Source organism: Macaca nemestrina, chromosome 11, assembly GCF_043159975.1.
Source record: "Macaca nemestrina isolate mMacNem1 chromosome 11, mMacNem.hap1, whole genome shotgun sequence".
In the NCBI taxonomy this organism is placed as follows: Eukaryota; Metazoa; Chordata; class Mammalia; order Primates; family Cercopithecidae; genus Macaca; species Macaca nemestrina.
The window spans coordinates 136,319,373-136,343,715 of NC_092135.1; the positions used below are offsets into that span (position 1 = coordinate 136,319,373).

At 51.1% G+C, this 24,343-nt stretch overlaps 1 protein-coding gene across 3 annotated transcripts in view; it reads right to left on the minus strand.

Annotated features, from left to right (window-relative positions):
- Window positions 1-2,080: 2,080 nt before the first annotated feature.
- LOC105473817 (period circadian regulator 2) overlaps window positions 2,081-24,343 on the minus strand; it is a 45,879-nt gene continuing 23,616 nt past the window's right edge. For all 3 annotated transcript variants that reach the window (XM_011727882.3, XM_011727883.2, XM_011727884.3), the window contains exons 9-23: window positions 23,580-23,658; window positions 21,044-21,150; window positions 20,289-20,442; window positions 19,828-19,936; window positions 18,930-19,055; window positions 18,064-18,148; window positions 16,574-16,721; window positions 16,353-16,477; window positions 14,999-15,163; window positions 13,730-13,984; window positions 10,989-11,776; window positions 9,687-9,849; window positions 8,640-8,832; window positions 7,152-7,302; window positions 2,081-4,569 (exon numbers count right to left, since the gene is read on the minus strand). In XM_011727882.3, the coding sequence (XP_011726184.2) occupies window positions 4,420-4,569; window positions 7,152-7,302; window positions 8,640-8,832; window positions 9,687-9,849; window positions 10,989-11,776; window positions 13,730-13,984; window positions 14,999-15,163; window positions 16,353-16,477; window positions 16,574-16,721; window positions 18,064-18,148; window positions 18,930-19,055; window positions 19,828-19,936; window positions 20,289-20,442; window positions 21,044-21,150; window positions 23,580-23,658 (2,798 nt within the window). In that variant the 3' untranslated portion in view covers window positions 2,081-4,419. The remainder of the gene's footprint in view (window positions 4,570-7,151; window positions 7,303-8,639; window positions 8,833-9,686; window positions 9,850-10,988; window positions 11,777-13,729; window positions 13,985-14,998; window positions 15,164-16,352; window positions 16,478-16,573; window positions 16,722-18,063; window positions 18,149-18,929; window positions 19,056-19,827; window positions 19,937-20,288; window positions 20,443-21,043; window positions 21,151-23,579; window positions 23,659-24,343) is intronic.

Genomic DNA, 24,343 nt, shown 5'->3' on the forward strand with positions numbered 1-24,343 from the left:
AGGAAGTGGATTATTGTTCTGTGACTTTACTCTCCTTCACCACTTAGACATCACCCCAGGGAAGGAGAACGCCCACTCCCCCAAGTGACTACAATGACATTTCCACTACTTTGAGAAACTGTGATAGGGAAAAATAAACTCACTGATATTTCTTGTACTCCCAAGTTTGCAAACTGATTTACACTCCTCTCATTATCCAAACGAACAAGGCCAAGTAGATGTTTTAGGATGCTCTCATCCTAAAACATCTGCTTTATGTTAGGCAATTTATATTGCAACACGATGATCAGGGCCCCAAAAGAGGACTTTGGGTAAAGCCTGATTGAACACTTGATTGGATGGGGAACTGGATTTCAGGGGCAAGGAGGACATGATAAAGGCAAATGGTGCAAGCAAAAAAAAAAAAAAAAAAAAAGCAACTAGGACCTCTAGGGAAAACAAAAGCTTCCCAAGAAAAGAAATATAATCTTAGCACATTACTTGGCTCAGGAGACAACAGTTTTCACAGCCACAACAATGTAACACTGTTCAGAGGGTTTTAACGTTTAGAATTAATCTATACAGAAGGCAAGGAAGGATTGTTTATGGTTATGGGACATGATATAAAGTTGACCTTGTAAAAACAAAAGACAGGTGATAGGAATTATGAGAGAGGAGGCTAAAGGGAGGACTAGGGACCTCAAAAGCCTTGTCTGACAGTGGAGTGGGTGGGGGTTGAGGGAAGGAGAATAGAGAAGGCTGTACATCAGCAAAATCCTTCTTGGTTGGACTGGAAGTTGCCCAAGGTCCCCTCTGCAAGGTCAGCTTCAGTTCCCTTTAGCAGTGCACTGGCCTGCTGGCATAGCCTTTTTGTCCCAGAAGCCTGGCCTATCTTGGGGTCACCAAGCCCTCCCTCCCTCCTTCACAGCAGCCTCCCCTAGCTAACATTTCCTGCCGTTTGTCCCTTGGGCCAGTCCTGCCTTCAAAGTTTGTCTGAGTATGGACTTCCTGAGCATTTGAGCCCTTTGATCTCCCTAGAGCCAGGAACAGAGGCCAGCAGAGGCTGGGCAGGGTGGTGGTTGCTGCAGGGGACCAGTTAGCAGTGGGGGTGGCAGGCCATAAATCCCTGGGGGGAACAAAGGCAGCTGCGGCCTGTAGACTGTCCAGGCCCCTTGTGGGCAATCTGCCCAGGAGACTCAGAATCTCCATTTAATTTGGAAATAAAACCCTTGGGGTTGTATGGTAAATAAAAATATAATTAAGAGTCTCCCAACAGCACTCAGAGGTTCAGTGAAACCACCATATTTGGCTATTTAGGGCAGTTTGCAGAGGCCTCTGTGCTTGCTAGGAGGACTTTGCCTTTTATCCCATCAGCACTTGGAGTTAGGAAGCCAGGCTGGCAGACAGAGGAGAGCCCCTCCCTTCTGCTCAGGGAGCTTCTTAGAGGCGGGGCATTGGGTTCAGGATCCATTCAGTTCTCTGTTTCTACCCCCAGGGTCATGGTTTGAAGAGTGGGAGGGGTGGCGAGCAACTCTTAGGGCTTCCACAGTTTTGGCCTCACAAGGCTTCATTCATCACTGTGAGAGAAGGGCTGGGGTCAGGGGACTATGCTGCCCTGCCCATATCATTCGCAATGGATACATGTGACCTTTCTGGTGGAGCCTCCTGACTGCCCCACCTTTAACCCTACCTAGCCTTGATGACCCGAAGACAGGCTGCCAGCCTGGAAAGGCCAGGTAACCCAGGGCAGCGATGCAGGGAAGAGAGAGGTGCGTGGAGGCAGAGCTGGGGGTACTCTGGAGCTGAGCCAGACAGCTGCACCCCTCCAACCGAAAGTGAAGACTGTGGGTCATAACACGATTAGGTTTGCATTACACAAAGTTCATTTCTGCAGCCTGAAGAAGGGTGTGTGTGTGACACACACAGGAAGAAAGGGAGCCAGCAAGAATCAAATGCTATAAGGGAGCTGACTGCGAGGCAGCCTTTGGGATGTAAGATTCTTTAATGCAGAATTTCTGGAGTTCCTTTAAAAAATTTTTTTAAAATAATCTTTGATCTCTATTCAGGTTTTCTTCTGTGCTATGTGAAAAATACATACAAGTAAAAATAAAAATATACTCACTTTATTTACCAATTTTCTAAAAGGCAAACAGGTCATAAAAAGACACAAGCAGTCAAACAAATCTATTGCACTGGGTAAAGAAAGTTTGGTTTGCACACGAACAAACCACTTGTCCAGCAAGGCTCAACAAATCATCACACAAACTCTGAGAGCTTATTTACATATCCTTTTTAGGAATATATTAAAAAGAAGGCTCAGTTTAAAATAGAGAAAAAGTGTTTAACACCTGTATAAGCACACACACTAAAGAAAACATGACTCGATGCTTGGCATCATGTAAACAAATTCACAAGATGATCCTATTAAGTCAACTGCTTGGCACGCGCTGAAGCTACAATCAATGAGCATATATTAAATAACAAAATAATGCTGATGGTAAACATTCATAACAGCAGAGTAAGATTTTGGCAGTTTTGTGTTTCAGTAACATACATGTAACTTTAGATTAACACCTATCCCTTCATGATCTGACTTTAGAGGCAAGAAGCAGTTTGTAACAGCTAATTGCCGTAAGAATGCAGACTGCTACCTTATCGTAGGCATAGGCAGCTGATGTTACCTTGTAAATTAACGAAAAATTAAAGTGTTCTTGTGTTTACGAAAAATAGGTTTAATATTCAGGCATAAGATGGTTTTACTATGAAAACCTAGTGGATTACAAAGAGATTTCACTTCCATCAAAAAACAGAAAACCCTGGTCCAGGTCGGGCGTGGTGGCTCACGCCTGTAATCCCAGCACTTTGGGAGGCCGAGGTGGATCACTTGAGGTCAGGAGTTCGAGACCAGCCAGGCCAACATGGCGAAACCCTGTCTCTACTAAAAATACAAAAAATTAGCTGGGCGTGGTGGCGGGCGCCTGTAGTCCCAGCTACTCAGGAGGCTGAGGCAGAAGAATCACTTGAACCTGGGAGGCAGAGGTTGCAGTGAGCCGAGATGGTGCCACTGCACTCCAGCCTGGGCAACAAGAGAGAAACTCCATCTCAAAAAAAAAAAAAAAAAGAAAAAGAAAAAAAGAAAACCCTGGTCCCTTTTAAGCCTCATAGTCTTGGTCCAATTTTAAGTCAACTGTTCTTCAGTGATAACTGTGAATTCCCACCAGGTATGAATATTAAATTTTCCAAACCATCTTTGGAATATACAATGCAACATGAGGTTTTGTAAAAAGTTGGGCAGACTGGCCTCACTTTTCCCCAAGTGTCCAAATGACTTAAAAGTGCTGGGGACACTGGCAGAGGCCTAAAGCTGCTCCGAGAGAGGTCGGGCTCATGAAAAGAATGAGGGCTGGGCACCCAACCCAGGGTGCAGCGGGAGAGGTAAGCTCACTGCACCCCTGAAAATACAGACGCAGTTGCAAGCTGTGGGACTGAGTGGCAGTGGCTGCTCTCAGCCAGAAGATGTGATGTGGGCTTGGTGGAAGCTGATGTCTGGGTGGCTCCAACGGAAGAAGACCAAACAGGACTGGGTCCCACATGTGTTGGTCACAGCCTGGTTTGCAGAGGGAAGTCACCATAAAGAGATGACTGATGACATATTTCAATCTCCGTATCGGCCATCATGGTCTGAAAAGGAGACAAGAACGATGCAGAAATATGCAGAGGGTCTGCGTGTGCATTCATCCGATGGAGTTGGCCACACAAACCACTAGGCTTCTTTAGTCCAGAGCAAATGTTTCAACTTTGTTCACTACAAACAAAAGCTATGTCAGATTGAAATACTGACCACACCAGAAGCCAAAGCTGTTGGTTTGCCAAACAATGCTTCACACCATTTAATGTGAAACGTTTTGAAAGAAAACTAGGAGAGGCTGCTATCTCCACTTGGTATGTAAAAAAAAAAAAAAAAAAAAAATCTACCTTGACTAAATGATAATTCAGATAAAAAGCAGTCCCCAAGAGAGGACAAAATTTGATCTGATCCAAACACCCTGGGAAAGCTCTGGAAGCCAGAGTCCCCAACTGGTGCAGCAGACGGAGGTCTCATCACAGTCACAGGACTTCTGGGAGCACTGAGGCAACTTCCCTGACACGAAGAGGCGTTTAGTCTTTCTCAAGTTAAATAACAGCTAAAGTCTCTTCCCATCCCACAAAACTCTACATATATATTTTATATATAAAAACATATTTCTTTCCAAACCCTCCCCACTCTCCAGTTTTAAGTCACCCCTTCAGAAAACTATGTTTTTTTTTTTTTTTTCTAAAACAAAAAAAGCAACATGAGCGTATGTGTCCATTTCAGTGGAAACAGCCATGAAGATCTTTCGTCTCTTCCAAGCACCACCTGTGTAGCTTGCTGGCTGCCGGGCTGAGGTGGGGCAGGGGTTACGTCTGCTCTTCGATCCTGTGATTCAAGGGGGGTCCATTTTCGTCTTCTTTGGTGTCCAACACTTCGCTGAGTCCCAGAGAAGGAATATCTTCCTCATACGGTATGCAAATATTACCTTTTTCCTTGTTTTCACAGTAAACACATTCCTTAAAAGAAAAAAAAAAAGTGAAATCAGTAACAAACTTGAGATCTGAGTTGTTCCAAAAGTCATTCAAACTGGCTGGGTGCGGTGGCTGATGCCTGTAATCCCAGCACTTTGGGAGGCCGAGGTGGGCGGATCACGAAGTCAGGAGATAGAGACCATCCTGGCTAAAACGGTAAAACCCCGCCTCTATTAATAATACGAAAAATTAGCCGGGCGAGGTGGCGGGCGCCTGTAGTCCCAGCTACTCGGGAGGCTGAGGCAGGAGAATGGCGTGAACCCGGGACACAGACCTTGCAGTGAGCGGAGATCGCGCCGCTGCACTCCAGCCTGGAGTGAGACTCCGTCTCAAAAAAAAAAAAAAAAAAAAAAAGAAAGAAAAAAGTCAAACTGAGTAAGGGGCAGGTGACCAGGTGTCAGCCAGGAGGCAGCCGGCAGCAAAGGCCAAAATCCCTGCCCCAGGAGCTGGCACTTTGTAGCAGAGAGGGACAATGACTAAGAGGGGCTCCAGAGGCATAGAGTATATGGAGGACATCTGTGATTTTCAACTGGACATTCACAGCAGACCACAGAAAAGGTGACACAATGGTTTTGAAACGCATCCACACTCTTTGCCACTTCTCCCTCAAAAGGTGGGGCCTAATTCCTTTCTCCTTAACCCTTGGCTGGAGTCAGGCATTTGCCTCTAACAGAGTATCTGACTTCTGATTCTAGGTCCTAAAGGCACCTTGGCTTCCTCTTTTTCTCTCTGGGGAAGTCACCTGCCACGCTGTGAGGACATCCAGGCAGCCCTACGGACAGGTCCCCACGGCAAGAAGCTGAGGCCTCTGCCAAGAGCCAGCAGCGCATGACAGGCCTGCAAGTGAGGCTCCTGGAAGCTGGTCCTCCAGTTGGCAGGTGACAGAAGCCCCCACCAGTATCTTACCATCAACATCAGCAACGACCCTGAGCTAGCAGTACCCAGCTAAGCCGCTCTCAAATTCCTGACCCAGAGAGACCATGCAAGAGAATACATGTTTGTTGTTGAAGTCACTAAGTGTTGGGCCATCTGCCATGCAGCAAGGGATTACTAATGCAGCAGCAGGTGGAAAACAGACTCTAAGGCAGCCAGGGTGAGCCACAGGTCTCTTTGAGGAAAAAGGATTCCAAGCAAAGGGCTGGGTACATGCGAAGATCCTGTGGCAGGGGCCTGCCAGGGCAGTCCGGGAAACAGCCAAGGGGCCAGTGTAACTGGAGAGGAGGGAAGGAGAGGAGAAACGGGAGATGAGGTAGATGTGGATGGGCGGTCAGACGTGTATGACTTTGCAACCATTTATTCTGATTGAGGTGGCACAGTGCTGGCAGGGATCTGAACTGTGGGGGACAGATTCTGACTGAGGTGACATGGGGAGCAGTGAGTGCAGCTTCGAGGCCACTCTGACATGCAGGGCTCATGCCATGGAAGCATCCTCATGGCTTGGACCTGTGTGGTGATGCTGGAGGCACTAAGTGATGGGCTTCTATCTACCTTCAAGGTTGAACCCAGACAATTTGCCAACCAACTAGCTGGGGCCTAAGAGTAGAGCCTGGGATGCCTCCAGGGCTTCCAAGGTGTGGGGGGGTGGGGGGGAAAGAGGTACAGACACTGAGTCGGAGGGTGCAGAGAAGAGGAAGAGCCTGTGGGGAGGCCAAGAGGTCAGAGGGACAGCCTGAAGAGCACAGGGCCTGGAGGCCAAGGGCAGCAAGAGCCCCCTGGAGAGAGCCGCTCACTGCTGCCAGTGGTCCCTGGGATGAGGACTGAGAAGTGACACTGTGTTTGGCTGCTGGAGAACTTGAGACCTTGACAAGAGCAGCTTCCATGGTGTGTGTGGGCAAGGGGTTGGCAGAGAGCAGGAGAGTGGGGCTGGTGTGCCCATGGGGCCACTGGAAGGACATATGCCTGGAGAAATGCCAGCAGGAACTTGTTTTTTCCACCATTATTTAACACTCTCCATGGACACTGACGGTTTGTGATAGGAGAGGTTTTTTTGTAAAATCGAAAACAGAATTGAAAGAAAGAAAACACAGATTTCAGCAAGTGACTGAGATTAGATTTTTCAACCTTTTTGGAAACAATGTTGAAAAGCCACTGGAACAAAGTTATTTGAAGCAGACCTAGTGTTGTCGTGCCTTTAAAAAAAATAAACCTTTAATCTTAGAAGTTTTTTTTTTTTTTTTTTTGAGACGGAGTCTCACTCTGTTGCCCAGGCTGGAGTGCAGTGGCGCGACCTCAGCTCACTGCAAGCTCCGCCTCCCGGGTTTACGCCATTCTCCTGCCTCAGCCTCCCGAGTAGCTGGGACCACAGGCGCCGCCACCACGCCCGGCTAATTTTTTGTATTTTTAGTAGAGACGGGGTTTCACCGTGTTAGCCAGGATGGTCTTGATCTCCTGACCTCATGATCCGCCCGCCTCGGCCTCCCAAAGTGCTGGGATTACAGGCTTGAGCCACCGCGCCCGGCCTAATTTTACAAGTTTTAAATTGATAGAAAAGTTGCAAAGACAGTATGGAGAATCCCCATCACAGAGCCTTTTAGGGCCGTATCAGAAATCAAGTCCCATGAGCTTACTGCCACGTCGATGGCTGCGGGCAGGCCACCCGTCTGCATCCACTGGTGGACCTCGCGCAGCTCCTGCTTCTGACTCTCCGTGAACCTGGGCTGGAGTTTCTGCAGGAGCTTCAGCTTCTCTCTGTCCTCCTTCAAAACTGCTTCTAAATTTCTTCGCAAGATATTTAGAAACTGGTAAGCTTTCAAATGTCTTAAGGGTTTCTGTTTTTATTCTTTCAGTATAAATAATGTAGTTTTAGATGATTTTAATGCAAATTTCCTTTTCTTTAAAAAAATTACCGTTTAAGGTAACTTAATCTCCCTAGTAAAGAATCTGTAGTTTTTCTATGAAAATGATGATTCTGGTCAAGATTTAATTTTACTATATTTTACAACAGGCCTGGGAGTTGGGTATCTGCAGGTGTAACCTTGTCCCCTGGGGCTTGGTTCCACAACAGGCATGGTTCATCTGGGAGATTCTTGCCAGTAGGATGGCCTTCCCCTGTCACTGGCCAGTGCTGGTCTGGACTACAGCTACCCTGGAGATGGAGCCTCCATATCCACTAGCTGACCAGAGGACTTAGGGCTTTGATAGGGTTTGGCTCTGAATCCCCTCCCAAATCTCATGTGGAACTGTAATACCCATGTGTTGAGGGAGGGACCTGGTGAGGGGTGGCGGGATCATGAGGGTGGTTCTCCCACGCTGTCCTGGTGACAGTGAGTTGTAATGCGATTTGATGGCTTTATAAGTATTTGGCAGTTCCTCCTTCGCTTGTGCTCTTTTCCTGCAGCTTTGTGAAGAAGGTGCTTGCTTCTCCTCCCTTCCATGACTGTAAGTTTCCTGAGGCTTCCCTGGCCCTGCAGGGCTGTGAGTTAACTAAACCTCTTTCCTTTATAAATTACCCAATCTCAGGTATTTCTTTACAGCAGTGTGGAAACGGACTTATACAGGGTTCGTTTTTCCTTCCTTTCTTTCCTCCCAGCTTCTCCTGCCAAGTGGGTGCTCCGCAAGGGAAAGGACCACATGCAGTTCCCTATGGCAGCCTGATGTGGACGCAGAGCCCCTGGGTCACTGCAGAGCAGCCAGCTCCCTGGGCTGGTCACCTACCTTGACACTTGGTTCCTTCAACTCTAAGTCAGACAGACAGACACATCCCATTTACCTCACAGGGTTACTGGGCAACAAAGCAAGAGATGCTGGCACCAATGCTTTGTAAAAGTTGAGCGTGGCACTGTGAAGGAAGCACCGGGAGCCTGTCTTCCTCGAAGGCCGCAGGGTGTGAATCCACAGGGCCCTGGCTTACCCTGGCCACACTGCAGGGCCATGGCCATCCTGTACTAGCCTGGTAGAATTGTCCAGAGGGAAGCCTGCTTCTCTGCTGCACTCAACTAAATCTCAGTCTTTCAGAGGGGTGTCCTGCCCCATCTGAATGACCTTGACCTTGCTGTTTCTGGGAACTCCTGAATCCCATCCCTCCCCAGGTGCCTAGGAAAGCACTGGGTGGTTACCGGGAAGGCAGCTGGTACGTCATCATGACGCTGCTGTCCGCATCTGCCATCAGCAGCCAGATGGGATCCTGCAGGACGCACTTAATGAAATGCTCACTTTCTTCCATACCAGTGTTCATTTTTGCTTTGTGATTATTCTCTGAGGAGTCAATGCTTCCAAAATATTTGCTGGTATGACTTGTGTCACTACTGCCTTTAAAAACAAAAAACATGGTGCATCAAAACCTTGACATATGAAATTAAACCTTGCATAATGTGCTTCCTCAAAGTCAGAATGATTTGAGAGAGCCCAGCCCCTTCTTAGGTATTGGGTATGTGTGCCAGTGCACGTTCCCCTTCTCTTCCCACTTCCTGAATGCTCTGGGTAATTAGGAAACAGGACCTCTGCTAGTGCCATGCAGGCGATTCTTTCCTGTGAAGCCCTGAGCAGCTCAGATGGAGCTGCGTGTTACAAGCCTTGACCTTCTCTCCCAAGCTCTCACCATCTCCGCTCATGCGGACCACAGGGCACTGCAGTTTCCCACAAGGGGAGGCAGCTGGCCTGGAGTGCTCCCTAGCCAGCCTCACCTGTGCAGCAGGCCTGCGAAGGGGGACGAGGTGAAAGCTCCCTCCAGAGAAGTAGGGGAGCTTCAATTTTGTGGAGTGTGTGTGCATTTTTGGTGACTGAGATTCCAGATCACATGTGAAAGATCCCAACGGGTAGAGGCTTGCAGGTGCTGCACACCCTCAGTTCACACAAGTGGAACTAACGCAGGAAGGCAAACCACTATCTGGGGAGTCAGAGGGATGGTCCAACAAGGAGCCAGGGTGAGGCCTGCAGGCACTGAAATCAGAAGCAAATAGGGAGGATGTGGAATTCTGACTAGCTAGGGCTGGCCATGCTGAACAGGGAGTGTGTGTCTGTGTGGGTGTCTGCATGGGCTCTGACAGCTGCTTGGGGACTGCCGGTGATCCCTGTCCTGAGCACAGAGGCTGGCCTGCGATTCTGGAGCAGTGCATCCTGTGGGAACCTCCCAAGTGCCTAACACCCCGCCAGGGCCAACATACCTGCCCGACTCGGGGAGGTGTCGCAGCCCAGTGAGCCAGAGCCCAGTGACTCCGAAGCAGCAGAGCCCGAGGCTGAGCAGAGGTCCTCATTCAGCAGGAGGTTTAGGAGGCCGCTTGACGTGGAAAGGGCGTCACTATTCTGCGTGTCTGAGGGTTCGTCACGCTTTAGGGACAGGAATAGGGGCTCAGTCAGGACACAGCACATTCAGCAGGGTGGGGGTGGGGGGCATGAGTGGGGCGAGGGTGGAGGGGAGCTGTGGAGCGGCTACGAGGTTCACGACCAGGGAGGGCTTAATGAGCAGACCACGCATCACCACCAGGCCTACAGTGCAAATTCCACTGGTGCTCTATGGATGCCATCTAATTACATTTAATTTTGGGAGAGTCACACGGAAAACGGTAATAGCTGGGCTCCAGCGGGGAAAGCCTCAGGCTGCTGCTTGGCCACAGCCCCCTCCTCACATGCAGCAGACATGGACGGGGAGAACGCCTCTCACAGCACCCCGTGTGGGTGCTGCCTTGGGAGTGAGGGAGGGGCCTGGCCTGGGGAGCATCCCTGACTCTCCTCTCCTTGGAAACCCAGACTATAGGCCCAGGACTCCAAAAGCAGGAGCCCGGAGGTGGCAGGAGGACTGGGAGAAGCTCCACAGATCTACACACTTGCACTTCCTTACCCAGGAGCCCTAGGTCCTCCGGCCAAGGCAGGGAATCGCCTGAGGCCTACGGACTGCACTGCTGCTGGCGTTCCCACACACTTGAGCTCATTCAGAAACACAAGTGTTTAACTGCAAATACAACTGCCATTTCATTAACTGGTTAAGAATCCCACACAGTGTCACTATGCCTGCGGAGGATGGAAACTGAGGTCCCGCTGATTTTAGGGCTGTGTCCTCCTTCGTCTTTGCCTCCACCGGGGCCACCTGAGTCAGGCTCTGGTGCCACGCCCCGAGGAGCCCTAGCTCTGGTATTTAAACTGACCGTGCTTTATCTTTGAAGTGTCATTTAAAAATTCGAAGCCCATAAATACTGTCAAGTCACATGCTGCTTTCTGGACTCTGTATTTGCCACAATCTCTCCTCCTTCATTCAGATTCCAAGACAATAAAAGGCTTCGAATAATCTACTCTGATAGGATTAACTGGGAAGCATGAATTTCTGGCACACACATTCATGGCAAAACCTACAGGGTTTGGTGGAACCCTCAATCGTGTAACCCCCATGTCTGAACTGAGGATGTGCGGCCGGCCTGCCAGGTGTGCTGTTTGCTGCCTGCTTTGGGGAAAGAGCATCAGAAAATCCTTACGGTCAGAGGTGCCTTCGGTTGCTGGTCCCGAGAAGTGCCAGGTTTGCAGTCCGCCACCACAACTGCTGTCTCTGTGGCCCCTGTGGTCCCCATGGCCCCAGTGCCACCCTCAGGGGCTTCCTCCAGCTGCAGCAGGTTGAGCTGCAGGGGCGAGCTGCTGCGGGACTGGAATAGTGGTGGGGAGGCTCTACCCATGGCCGATGGTGGGGTGGCCCGGGTGCCTGGACAAGCGCATGGCTGTCTGGGGATCGAGGTCCGGCTGGGGAACTCGGGCTGTAAGGCAGAGGCCATCTCGGATGTGATTGTGGGGTGGCTCGGAAATTGAGGCTGACTGGGGAAGAAGGCCTGGGGCAGGTTTGGGGTCCCCGAGGGGAAGGAATAACCAGGTAGCATGAATGCCATGACAGGGGCCAAAGGGGCAGGGAAAGGTGGGGGCTGGACTGCAAACTGGTGCTGGAGGTCCACGGGCACCGCAGGCACTGCGAAACTGGCATGGGGAGGTGCGGGGGTTGCCGCCACAGTCCCTGGCGCTGGAAACACCGGCAGGGAATAAGCTGGCACTGGGGCAGGAAAGGGCATGGCTGGGCAGCTGGACTGGGACGTGTCCGAGGGTGACCAGGCTGTGGCGTTCAAGCCCACGAGTGGGGGCCGGGCGGGCAAGGGCCCCCCAGATCCGGTGCTCTCAGATGAGTCTCGAGGTTTGACCCGCTTGGACTTCAGTTTTCTGTTCTTTCCTGGTTTTCTCCAAGGTGAATCTATTCCGGAAGTATTTCTTAGTCCAGGGGCAGCTAATGCAGAAAAATAAACATTTGGAGTTAAAACTTTAACTCCAAATTTGAAGACACCTCTTTGTCCAACAGTCCTGGGTTTCCAAATGCTGGCCCAGGGCCCACCTGGTCCACCAAGCAGTTTTCCCTGACCCTCAGTGAAGTGAGAAAAATCAGGGCAAAACATCAGGTTTTTCCATAAAACTAAATTGAATCAACTTAAAAGACAAACTCTTAATTGCAGGATCACATTCCTTATTTTCTTCTGATATTAATGTCCTTTCTTTTATGAAATGCTAATATAGTAAGTGGTAAAAAAAAGTTCTTTTTGTTAAATCAATACACTAAAAAGCTGTCACGTCTCTGCTGTTCCCCAGTATTTGCGGGAAAGAAATGGTTTGTGAAATCTGAAACGTAGGAGCCACCGACCTCCTCTAGTTTTCAATTTATAAGCACTATCACTACTGTTCCTTAAACAGCTTCCTCTTTCACCTGACAAACAGCCTGAGCAAGATCAGAGGAGACACTGCCTGGCAACCACATTCTTCTTCTGTAATGACAAGTGCTGTGGAGTAAGGCTTTCTTCAGGATGATGGAGGGACTCAACTGGTAAAGGAGGGACTGTGGGTATGTCCCCATGGCCTCCCTGAGGAGTGGGAGGGGGATCCAGGGAACTCTTGGTTTCCTCTCACATCATGCAGAGTGACTGAACTCTTGCAGCAGGTGTGCGGGACATCTGTCAGCTGTGCCAAGGCGGTCACATGCCTTTGGGATGTGCTGAAAGCAAATAGGCTAGTCCAACGCAAACTGCTATGTAAATGGAGGTTTTGCAATTCAGTCTATCTGGTGTCCTTCCCCAAGAAATCCGTCCCTTGGTGGGAACAGTGGCTAAAGCACTGGGTTCCTGGGATATCATGTATGGGTCTGGTAGGGCTGCCCTATACAGCTCTGTAGACCGTGCACTGCATAAGGCTACGGAGTTGTCTAGGGGGCAAGCAAGAGCGGTAACTCGGTACTAGGCTGGTCCCATGGGGTGGGTCTTCTCAGGGCCATGGAAGGCACCTTTTTCTAATTTCTACAGAGGTTCTCTATGGGCTGGTCGTAACTCTTGAATCTGGGGAAGAGGGAGAGAAAGGAAAGAGTGGAGAAGACAAAATCCTTAAGGCAGCTGTAGGCTTAAGTTTCTTACACATTTCCTTTTGTGTGTCTGCCCAGAGACCCGGGGGAGCTGGTTCCCTGTGGTGAGTGGCTTCCTGGGCTCACTGGCTCTGATCCCTGTGCCAGTGTCCCAGGGGGAATGGAAGAGGCAGCATCTCTAACAAGCGCAGGCCCTGTCTGGGGGTATGGGAAGGAACTGGGGGATGAGGAGCCAGATTCCTGAGCCAGGAAAGGGGTAAAGAAGCTCATCTATTTTACTTCATCCCTTGACCTTCGACCCCCGAAGTGGCATCTGGCCTACAGAGCGGCTTCCCACAGCATGACCATGGACTCTGCCCGACTATGGAGTCTGAAGCCCAGGCCTGAGGCTGGCCCCGTCAGGATGGTGCATCTCCTGGGGAGAAGGGCGCCATGAATGGTACGCCCCTCCTTCCTCATGTGCCCAGCACCACATGCCCATTATCTTGAGGTTGAATTAGCTGATTCTCTGGAGGTCCCATCCAGGTGAGGCCCCTGCCCACATGGTTACTCACGCAAGAAACGTGGACATGGCAGCACTGCCCTGCCATGGCTCTGCCCTCCCCGGGCACTAGCCTGGGACTATTCCCCAGGGAATGCGAGCTGACATCCTGAGAGCACTCCCCTGGTGGGAAGTTCTACAGAAATAGATGGCGTTGCCAGGGAAGTTCCAACAGCTGTCTTACATGTTAATGCTTCTGAAACTGGACACATTTCACATTTTGAAACCAGCACTGGACTCAGTACCAACAGGAATAAAATTTTTTAAAACCCACTTTTAATTTGGGTATCACTTACTTCGTTCACTTGGCTGCCCCTTGGATCTTTCTTGTAAGTAGTAATGGCAATGGGACTGGAACATACTGAGTTTTCTTATTTCTTTGAACTTCTGCAGGAAGCTCTGCTCCTCCTTCTGTGTGTGTGCAGCGAGCACCTCCTTGGTGAGGCCCAGCTTCTTGAAGGGCTCCTTCTCTTGGCTGAGACCACAGGCCAGGGCAGGGCCCACCAGGCAGTCCAGGGATTCTGGCCCACTCACAGCATCTTCCACCATCTCTGTAACACAAGAACCCAGGGCTCCAGTCCACACATGCCCTGTTTGTTTTAAGGCCACACTATATTCATGAACAAGACAAATCATTCACCTATAAAGTGCCTTCACCATGCCTGTGGCATGAGGATGAAACTCACAATGTTTTCATTTAGCTTTCCGAGAAAATTCATGGCAAAAGGCAAGAAGCAGGGCAGGAAAGCCCTGACAGCCAAGTGCTCAGGAACCTGGGGGCTGAACAAACTGAAACGTGGGGACCCTTGGGCTCAACTCTGCTGTTGAAGATATCCCTGGGCTGTCCTTAGCTTTCAGAACACCAGAAACTTGGGTCAATGTGCTGAATCTTACTGGGTTTGGGACCGGGCTTGGTGACAGTTGGGACCCTGTGGGCCCATGAGGCAGACAGGATAGGGGACAGGCAGGGCCACTGACCATCCTGAAAGGGAAGGCTTGGGGACCGGATCTTGGACATATACTTTTTCCTCATCATCTCCCTCTACCTAGTAAAGAACAAATTCAGGATTCATTTTAATCCTAATATTCTAAAAAACAAGAACACTCAGCCACCAATGCACTCATTGTAAATCTATTTACCACCTGTACTGGTTCCTCCCACAAACAGAGAGGGCTAATGGTTGCACCTTCTGCTGGGCAGAGGAAAGACCCCCAAGGCCCGCCCAGGGAAGAGGGAGGTGGGGCCTCGCTCCCAGTGCTCTCTCCGCACCAATTAAAGGGGATAAGATCTTGCACCACAATTGACCCTCCCGCACTGATGCCAGAACAGACAACTGTCACTGGAGAGCACCACAGGGCAACAGGGACCAGGACAGGTTGCTGCCTGGGCCCTGGCTGGCCACACTCCACCCTGCATTTTACACAACTGGATTTCCTGAAATGCCCCCAATGGGCTATGGTGGGGTTCTTCTGCACTTAGAGAAAGAAAAATTTAAGATGGCAAACTTCTTGTTTTCATGTTTAAAAATCAGACTTCTCTCTGATCCAAAAGCCCATGGATGTACCTAATTCCGGCTGCGGCTTCTTGTCTCCCACATGGACAATGGTGCTGCTGTAGCTGCACTGGCTGGTGAGCGATGCCACACTCTCTGCCTTGCCCGGCAGTGCCAGCGAGGTCAGGTGCGTGCTGACTCCCGTGTGGCTGTTCACCCTGGAGGGTGGCTCTGCCTCTTCATGAGAGGAAGGGGGGAACAAACACAAGCATGCCATTACAATGCACTGTGCAGATGAGGAACTGACACCCGAGTGCCCATACAGCTTCCACACCAGGGTGCACACAACCCATCTCATCCCATCTCATCCCACAGATGCTCTGGCCCGGGCATGGGATGATTTGTCCCCAGTGTTTATTCACAGGAGAATAGTGGAGAAGAGCAAGTTCCGAAACGGGAGCAGTTACACACTTAAATCCTGAGTCCTCTGAGGGCAGGCGCAGCAGCTTGGCAGCTGCAGGGAACGCTCGGTGAGGGGCTCTTGCCTGCAGCCAGGCAGCCTTTCTTGCACGCCTGTGGGCGGGGGCTTTTCCGACAGTCAGGAGCCAACCATAATCTGGGATACTCTTTCTTTCCTTTCCTTCCTTTCCTTCCCTTCCTTCCCTTCCTTCCCTTCCTTCCCTTCCTTCTCTCTCTCTCTCTCTTTCTTTCTTTCTTCTTTTTTGAGATGGAGTCTCGCTCTGTCACCCAGGCTGGAGTGCAGTGGTGCAATCTTGGCTGCAACCTCTGCCTGCCAGGTTCAAGAGATTCTCCTGCCTCAGCCTCCCAAATAGCTGGGATTACAGGCATGTGCCATGATGACCGGCTAATTTTTATATTTTTAGTAGAGATGTGGTTTCACCATGTTGGCCAGGCTGGTCTCAAACTCCTGACCTCAAGTGATCCACCCACCTCGGCCTCCCAAAGTGCTGGGATTATAGGCGTGAGCCACCGCGCCCAGCTGGGGTACCGTTTCTAAACCTGGTGGCGAACATCAGCAATACCGACAGCGTTTAAGCAGCCTGGGATTTAATGTGATTTCTGGGGCATGTTAACATTCAGGGACAAGGGCCCCTCTGAGACACACTGGAAAGAAGGCCTGCTCTAGACTGACAACTCGAGACCAGTGTGGCTGCATGAGGGGGGTCAGGGGACGGCCCCAGGCCTCCAGCAGCCCCACTGGGTTCCTGTTCTCAAAGCCACGGCTCTGACAGAACCATCTTTGCTTCTAGCTCCTAAGAAGGGTGCTGACTTTTGAACTACTTTCATCATGTGAAGAAGAGCCTACCACCCTTACACTGTGTCCACAGAAGCCACAGGGACATCTAGTCTCTCCAGAGACTATTACATTATTCCACGTGTGCATGGCTCTGAACAGGTTAGATACCTCTGGCATGTGGCCCTGGGCTGACTGTGGCCTTCCGCTTATCACTGGACCTTAGCGTTGGGACGTTTGCTGGGAACTCGCATTTCCTCTTCAGGGTGGCAGCCTCATTGCAGCTCTCCAAGTACCTGTGTGAAGGGCATGAACCCCGGGTGAGGCCACACAACACAAGAGGTGGGAAGGTGCGTGAGATGGTGGAGACTCGGCTGGAAGTGCTGGTGTACCTGATGACGCTGTCCAAGCAGCTGATCTGCTGGTAGGAGCAGGTGGGCTGGTCCTTGCAGGCCAACTCCTCGGGGAAGCTGGCCCCCAGGCTGTCCTTTTCCACGGCAGGGACAGCTTTCATCTCAGCTGAGGGATTAGTTTGCATTTCTGAAGGAATGGCAAAATTGTTCTTTCATTAATTTTTCTCCCAAAGAAAACGCTGTGTATTTAGAAAGCATTTTCGTTCTACCTGAAGACAGGGCTGGGGGCTCAGAATCTGCTTCATGGGTATGGAAGCCTGGGGACAGCCTGGCATCTGGCAGCCCTGTGGGCACGAGCACCACAGTGCCGTCCATAGAGAGACCTAGGAGGGAGCTGCTGCCCAGCCTGGTGTCTGCTTCTCTCTGGGGTCTAGGCTGTCCCCAGGGGTCAGGGACTCAGCAGTGGGAGACACCAGTTCTCACTTGAACTCTTAAACTTTCAGGGCGAGAGCCCACGTACTTTACGCTCCTCCTGGGCCAGGCCAGTTTTCAAGGTGATCCCTGCTAGTAACAATTATGATGGCAACTGCCTCCTCAACTGTGCTGTGGATTCGACTCTTGCCCCCACAACATTCATCACGTGCCTGTCCCCTAGGGGCCCTCAAGCAAAGAGCTGTGTCCAGCTCATTAATGTGTCCCCAACACCCAGCACAGAGCCCAGGAGGCCGCATGTCCACCAACACATCCCCAAGGCCAAAAGTCCTAGCGGTGTCTGGCCAGAGTGTTCTCCACAGGAGACTTTGGCCTGAGCACAGAGAATGAGCAAGGGCCCACCAGGGGAGGGGACTGGGATGCATGCATGTGTGCACACACGTGTCTATGTGCATGCTGTGTGAGAAATGCACGCGGGACAGAGGAGCAGCATGAACCTGAACCCACGCAGGACAGCATGAAGCTGCCTGGGAAGTATGGTGCTGTGATGAGGAAAGGGCTGCGGCAGTGGGGGTGGGCTGGCAGCCCCTGGGTGGTACTCTCCACTTCAGACAGGTTTGGTTGGAGTGTATGTGGATGCTGGGCCGGCTGTCGGCAGTTGTCTGTGTGTGTGTGAGTGAAGGGTGTGCAAGTGTAAACACACAGCCATACAGCCACTCTGTACAGCAAGAACGAGTGGCCCAGGCACACCCAGCGGGCAGGCCAGGGTGCAGGAAGGCACACCTGGCCACAGCTCCCCAGGCCTGCACACCTAGCCACACCCCGCCAGGCCTGCACACCTAGCCACACCCCGCCAGGCCTGCAGGGCGTCAGGCGCCCAGTGTGGACATCAGTGCTCGCACTGGCTGAGTGCAGAGAACTGGGCTGCTCTCGCCTCTTGGAAGCTGAAGACTGTGCTGAACACAGAAGAGGGAGTAGCACGGCTACAAGGCAGACTCCCTGCCAGCCAGAGTCAGCATTCATCCCAGCTTCCCTCTTCTCACATGGCCATACTCTAGTTTCAGTAAGGAAATGTTGAATTTTTTTTTTTTTTTTACCTGTAACGGAATTTTTCTTTTGTTCTCCAGATTCAAGAGAATAAAGACTTCTATTTTTCGTCTTGTTACCATTTTTATAAATTTCCTTGAAGAAAAACAAAATGAACACGTTATTCATTCTAGGAGACCTCCTTCAGTTTGTCCCCCAAAGTGAGAACAGAGGATGGCTGAAATCATTTCAGCAACACAGAAGGAAATTGTGAATAAGAAATCTGACAGGTGCAGAGCTAAATAAAACCTATTTGATGATCCTAAAGAGTAATAAAAATAAAGCAAAATGGCACATTACATTTTCTTCTTTTTTTTTTTCTTAGACAGAGTCTCACTCTGTTACCCAGGCTAAAGTGCAACGGTGCAATCTTGTCTCACTGCAACCTCTGCCTCACGGGTTCAAGCCATTCTCGTGCCTCAGCCTCTCGAGTAGCTGGGATTACAGGGGCCCGTCACCATGCCCGGCTAACATTTGTATTTTTAGTAGAGATGGGGTTTCACCATGTTGCCCAGGCTATTCTTGAACTCCTGACCTCAGGTGATCTACCTGCCTCAGCCTCCCAAAGTGCTGGGATTACAGGCGTGAGTCACTGCACCCAGCCCACATTTTCTTCTTTCTATCCTAGTTAAATCTTCACTTTTGTTTGTTTTGTCTGTTTTAAATAATTTTCAACGAAACACTTAGCTATGGTTTCTAGCTTTTTCAACTCTTAAGAGATTAAAACGTCCCAAGTGAACAAAGTTTAGAAAGGAAGCAGAAACAGCTGCGATGATGAAGCTTCTCCTAACTGCCAAAGGTTGTCCTGAGTGTGCTTTCTAACTCTGGAGGGACATCCACAAACTCATTTTCACAGGGAGAACGGAAGGGGACGTACGGCTCTCCTCCGGCGTGAGTCCTCGTGGCCGTTGCTGTCGCTGGAGGAGGTCTGGCTCATGAGGTGCTCGTGGGATCCGTTGCTGCCCAGACTCCCGTAGCCGCTGGAGCCGCTGTGGGGGACGGGCTGGGGAGACAGCAGACAGTGCTACAGACACAGCCAGGGCTGCTGAGTTACACGTGGCCCCCTGCCAACACACCCTGTTTCACAGAGAGGATGGTGACCTGCCTAAGGCTACATGACAAAGACCAGGGGAGCTGGGGTTTGAACCCCAGGGTCAGCTCCAGAGGTTGACTCCCGGCCTCCAGCCGCGGTGCCCCGACCCAGACATGCAGTCACTGAGAAGACGGCACCAAAGGAATGTGTCCAACCCACTCATCAACGCATAGCTGCAGCCAGCCGCACCTCTGTGGAGGGGTTTAAAACAAACAAGATGCGATGACAGCTTCACTCCACAGCCTCCAGGAACTGAGAGGCAGACACCTTCTCAGGCGTGGGGTTGACTGCGATGGGCCTGATTTTTTAAGGGACCTTGAGTACAATGTCCCGTCCCTAAGTCCCACTGCTCTGGATTAGAATGAGTCCCCACACCACTGAGAGGTCACTCTGGGACTATGCAGCCTGTGTCAGAGCACGGGGTCTGCACATGTCCTTCAGCCACTCACTCAGGGCTGCGGTTCAGACAATGTTGAATGCAAGGCTGGAGAGAGCCAAGGGTACTGTGGACTGTCTCAGACTAGCACAGTCCATGCCCAAACTGTCCCCTGAGGGATGTTCAGAGAATGACAGATGAAGTTGTCTGAGTGGGTATGCCAGGACCAGGGTGCAGAGCCTATGTCCTCTGCAGGGGGCTCTCAGGCTGCTACCTGGGAGGAGGGCATGCAGGCACCACACGCACCTGCAGCAGGAGCCGGTGGATCTGCTCCGTGAGCTCCTGAACGCTGGGGTGCAGGGCCTTCTCCTCTGTGCAAGGGTGGGCTGCAAACACGTCCTCATTCAAAGGGCCCCTGCGTGGTTTTAATTCATCTTGTTAGATGGGGCCCCACAGGAGCACCTCTCTGGCGTGACTGTATAGCCACTACATGCTGCCTGCCTGGGTGGGCCCTCTGCCTCTCCCCTGTAGCCCCCCAGGCTGCTGCCTGCCCACTCCCTACTCGGCCTGAATGAGGTCCCTCCCACCTGGGGCAGAGGACAGGTCACCCCTGCCTACCAGCCTGGGGCTCCAGATTGGTGGCAGGAGGCGAGGTTTCGGTCTTGGCCTCTCAGCCCCTCCCTATACCATCTGTTGCTGGGAGGTAAGGACAGCCCAAGACCCCCGCCCGAGACCCCTGAGCCACCTCAGGCCCTTGGAGCACTCACACCCTGACTTTGTGCCTCCCAATGATGAAGGAGATTTTCCTGCTCCATGGGTTGATGAAGCTGGACCAGCTGGTATCCAGCGTGATGTACTCCCCGTTCCGGGTGCGAAACCGAATGGGAGAGTAGTCGAAAGGCTGCCCGCCCGACTGCAGGACTAGGAGAGCAAAAGCCAGCATTCAGGGGAACAGGGGAGCAAACAGTAGACAGAGACAAGTCAAGATTCACTCAGGCCCGGGATCATTTCCAAACGTTAGGGGTATGAACACTTCTTCAAAGCCACTGCTTTCAGCCTCCCATTTCTGCTGTAGATTACAACCAGGAGGCTGTTTCCAGCAGAAGCTGTTTCATCCCATGTTTCACCTCTGCTAGAGTGTCACTTGCGTCTATGAGGGCTGGGCTTGATGAGGACATGCACTGCACTCCCCTGGCCTGGTCAGAACCTTCCTAGCCACAGATGAATTGGTCTCCCCTCCTCCCATGCACCACTGAAGCCAACAGTAAACATGAGATGCCACGGACTCAGGCCACGGACTGAGAAACAATTGGCCACAAAGGAACTCACATGAGTTTACCCGTCTCTCTGGACTCCACTGGGCACTGCAGTGCCAGGAGTGAGGTGGCGAGGCGAGCGTCTACCACCTGCTTGTCCTTAGCTGATCTGACCTGTCAGAGCTAGACTGGTCCCAAGAAGAAGCCCCAAGGGCACACGAACTTCCGCCAAACACTTTAGGATGTACCGTGAAAAGGGGACCTACTCTTTTTGTGGATGGCCAGCATCAAGGGCCTGTCACTAGGGTGGAGCTGCACGAGCACTGGGGTCTCAATCAGGTCCTGAGGTAGGTAGCCCAGGAGAGGGACCGCCCTGGAAGGCAAGCAGACATGCTAGGATCGGCGTCCAAACAGCAGAGGAGACTGTCACTAAGAACCATCTTATTCCCTGGAAAGAGAAGATACACTCCAAATCCCACCCCCCACCCCCGGAGGTCAAAATGTGGAAGTTGGACTAACAGAACCAGTTAGACTTCCAATCAATAGCAAACGAAAGTCCAGTGTCCAGGACGCCGAAGGAGGCTCCCTCTGCTGGAGCCTGAGTGCTTCAGCTCTGCGTTTCACCTCCCAAAAGGTAAGTCATGATCATGCTTTTGTTTTCTTCCTTCTGGCATCTTTTTCTTTTTCTGTGTCATTCATTAGTTTGGCCACACGGGGCCTGGCATGGATTTTTGATTAACAAGTTTTGCCTGGACCTCGGCAAACCCTTTGTATGTGCTTCTTTTCCAGCCTGGTCTCATGTGACTTTGGCCTCAGCATCCACTTGGTTTACTGTGGCTTCTCTGGAGTCTCGGTGGCTGGCTGGGCCTCTGCCCTGTGTGCTCATGCCTCCTCCCGGAGCTGTGGCTTTGCTCCCTTGCAGGACGGAGCTGAACTTCAGCAGCACCTTCTGCTTCTGTTTGTGTCCAGCGCCCTCTGCCGGCTCCGCCGACCATTTCTTCTCCCGAGCTGCCTCTTCACACTTGTTGCATCCAAACCCATGTTTCCTCAAACTCTGCTGCTTGAGGGAAGGTTTTCCCTGTCAATCTTTAGACCGTGGTGCAGAACTTTCTCAAGGGCCTGGCGTTATTCTTTGATTTCCTCCTTGTCTGAGGCTCTCTCTTCAGGCCTCATGTTTTCCTTTGGACAGGATATACAAAATGTTCCTGGCATCGGCCCCATCAAGGCCTTGCTGAAGGACGAAGAGGAAGGAAGAGGAGAGGAGCGGGGGAACAGGAAGGAAACAGAGGGGGAGGAGGAAGAGGAGGGAGAAGAAAGGGGGTAGAGGGTGAAAAGAAGGAGGGGAGGGGAGGGGGAGCCCTGGCCACCTGCTCTGGGTGGCCTTGGGCTCTACGAGCCAGGCCGCACACAAGGCTTCATCAAGGGGAGCTTGCAGGCTGTGGCCCATCACGCCAGGTGCACCTGTCTGCCAACCTCCCTGCACAGGGCTGAGCTGGACACCAAGTTGGCACGGGAGTGGGTTACAGACAGTCTCAGATCTCTGAAGGAAAAGTCTCCCGAGGCTGCTTTACATATATGGCCCCAGGCCCTGTCCTCCAAGATCCTGGTTCTGCAGGGCAGGGTGGTATCCAGAAGCCTGCATCTGCAAACTGGCTCTGCCCCAGGCAGCCCTGCGGACACACCTGAGCCACCTGGAGCTGGAAGTGACGGATCCCTTTTTACCCACAGAGCCTCCCCAGAAGGCTGTGTGGCCCCAACTCCAAAGGTGGGGGCCTGTGTCCCTGGGCCAAGAGTAGAGGAGGGAGAAGCCTTGATCCTCCAGCTTCCAGGAGATGACCTGGTTCATTTTAGGAACCCAGCACGCCGGTGCTTCTTGGTCCACTTCCTGTGCTATCTTCCGAGGTCACTTTTCCGTGACTACTGCCAGTGGCCCACACATTTCTTTCTTTCTTTTTTGTTTTTGGAGACAGTGTCTTTTGCTGTGACCCAGGCTGGAGTGCAGTGGTGCAACACAGTAGCCTTGAACTCCTAGGCTCAAGTGATCCCCCTGCCTCAGCCTCTCAGTAGCTGGGACTACAGGTGCACAACACCACACCCAGCTAATTTTTATTTTTATTTTTATGCAGAGACAGGGTCTTGCTATGTTTTGAACTCCTGGTTTCCAACAGGCTGGTTTCAAACTCCTGGCCTCAAGCGATCCTCCTATCTCAGCTTCTCGGAGTGCTAGGATTATAAGTGTGAGCCACCGCACCCAGCCGGCCCAAGTGTTTTCGGAGTCTTCATGAATTTGTGGAGGAGCTGGGAGAAGATACACGGTGGTGGCAGAAGCCACTCAGAACATGGGTGCCCTCAAATCTCACTAGGATCGGGGGAGACCCAGAAAGAGGGACCTGAATGGGGCTCTGAGGCATGGAGAATATCCTGTCCCCTGGAGAAGCCTCGAGCACACAGGCTGGAAGATGGACTTCTGCTGGGATCCAGCCAATGGCATCTCCAGCTTCCACCCTGACACTGGTCCCAGGCAACACCACCTCTGTCTGGATATTCGTCTACTCTGAATGGGTTTACATGGGAGAATTAAGACAGGCTCAATTAGAACAATCACCAGCTCTCCAGAAAGCCTCAATTATACCATGTGCATATCTTAGAAAGTTTTCAGTGTAATTCCATAGCTATTTAATTGCCTGTATATAAGTTTTTGTCCATTATCACGTAATTATAAAACCAATATGCAGTCTTGGTTTTAGCTAAATAGCTTTTATATCAAAAACATGAAAAAGGGGGTGGGTCAAGACCACATACCTTTCATCCACATCCTGGAACAAACAATTTGGTGTATGGGTGGTTGTAAAAATTCTCTTTTCAGGAGGTATTCTAGGGGCTGAAAGAATAGAATATTGCACACATTAGTGATCCTAAGAAATACATATTTAATGTTATATTAAAACTACCAGAAAACACCCTGTAGATTCAGAGTACGAGCAGCTAAAGAAAAAAATTAAACCATGGACTCTGAACAACAGAGCCTGCCACACTGAGAACCCTACGCTGGCTGTGGGATCACCGGCCAGCCTTCTCAGCTTCTACGGAATGCTAGTTTTAGTCTAGTAAATTGAAACTGCCATGTTAACAAAACCACACGGACCACGTAAACACTACTCTCAGCAAAATAAAGCTGGAAGTCCATCTTTATGATTTTTTTTTTTTTTTTTTTTTTTTTTGAGACAGAGTCTTGCTTCGTTGCCCAGGCTGGAGTGCAGTGGCACGATCTCGGCTCATTGCAACCTCTGCCTCCAGGGTTCAAGCGATTCTCCTGCCTCAGCTTCCCCAGTAGTTGGGACTACAGGCGCGTGCCACCATGCCCGGCTAATTTTTTGTATTTTTAGTTGAGGTGGGGTTTCACCGTGTTAGCCAGGATGGTCTCAATCTCCTGACCTCATGATCTGCCCGCCTCGGCCTCCCAAAGTGCTGGGATTACAGGTGTGAGCCACCACGCCCGGCCCCATCTTTATGATGTTTAAGATGAAACTAGAGTGATCTGACGAATTACTTTTAGAAAAGTGAGT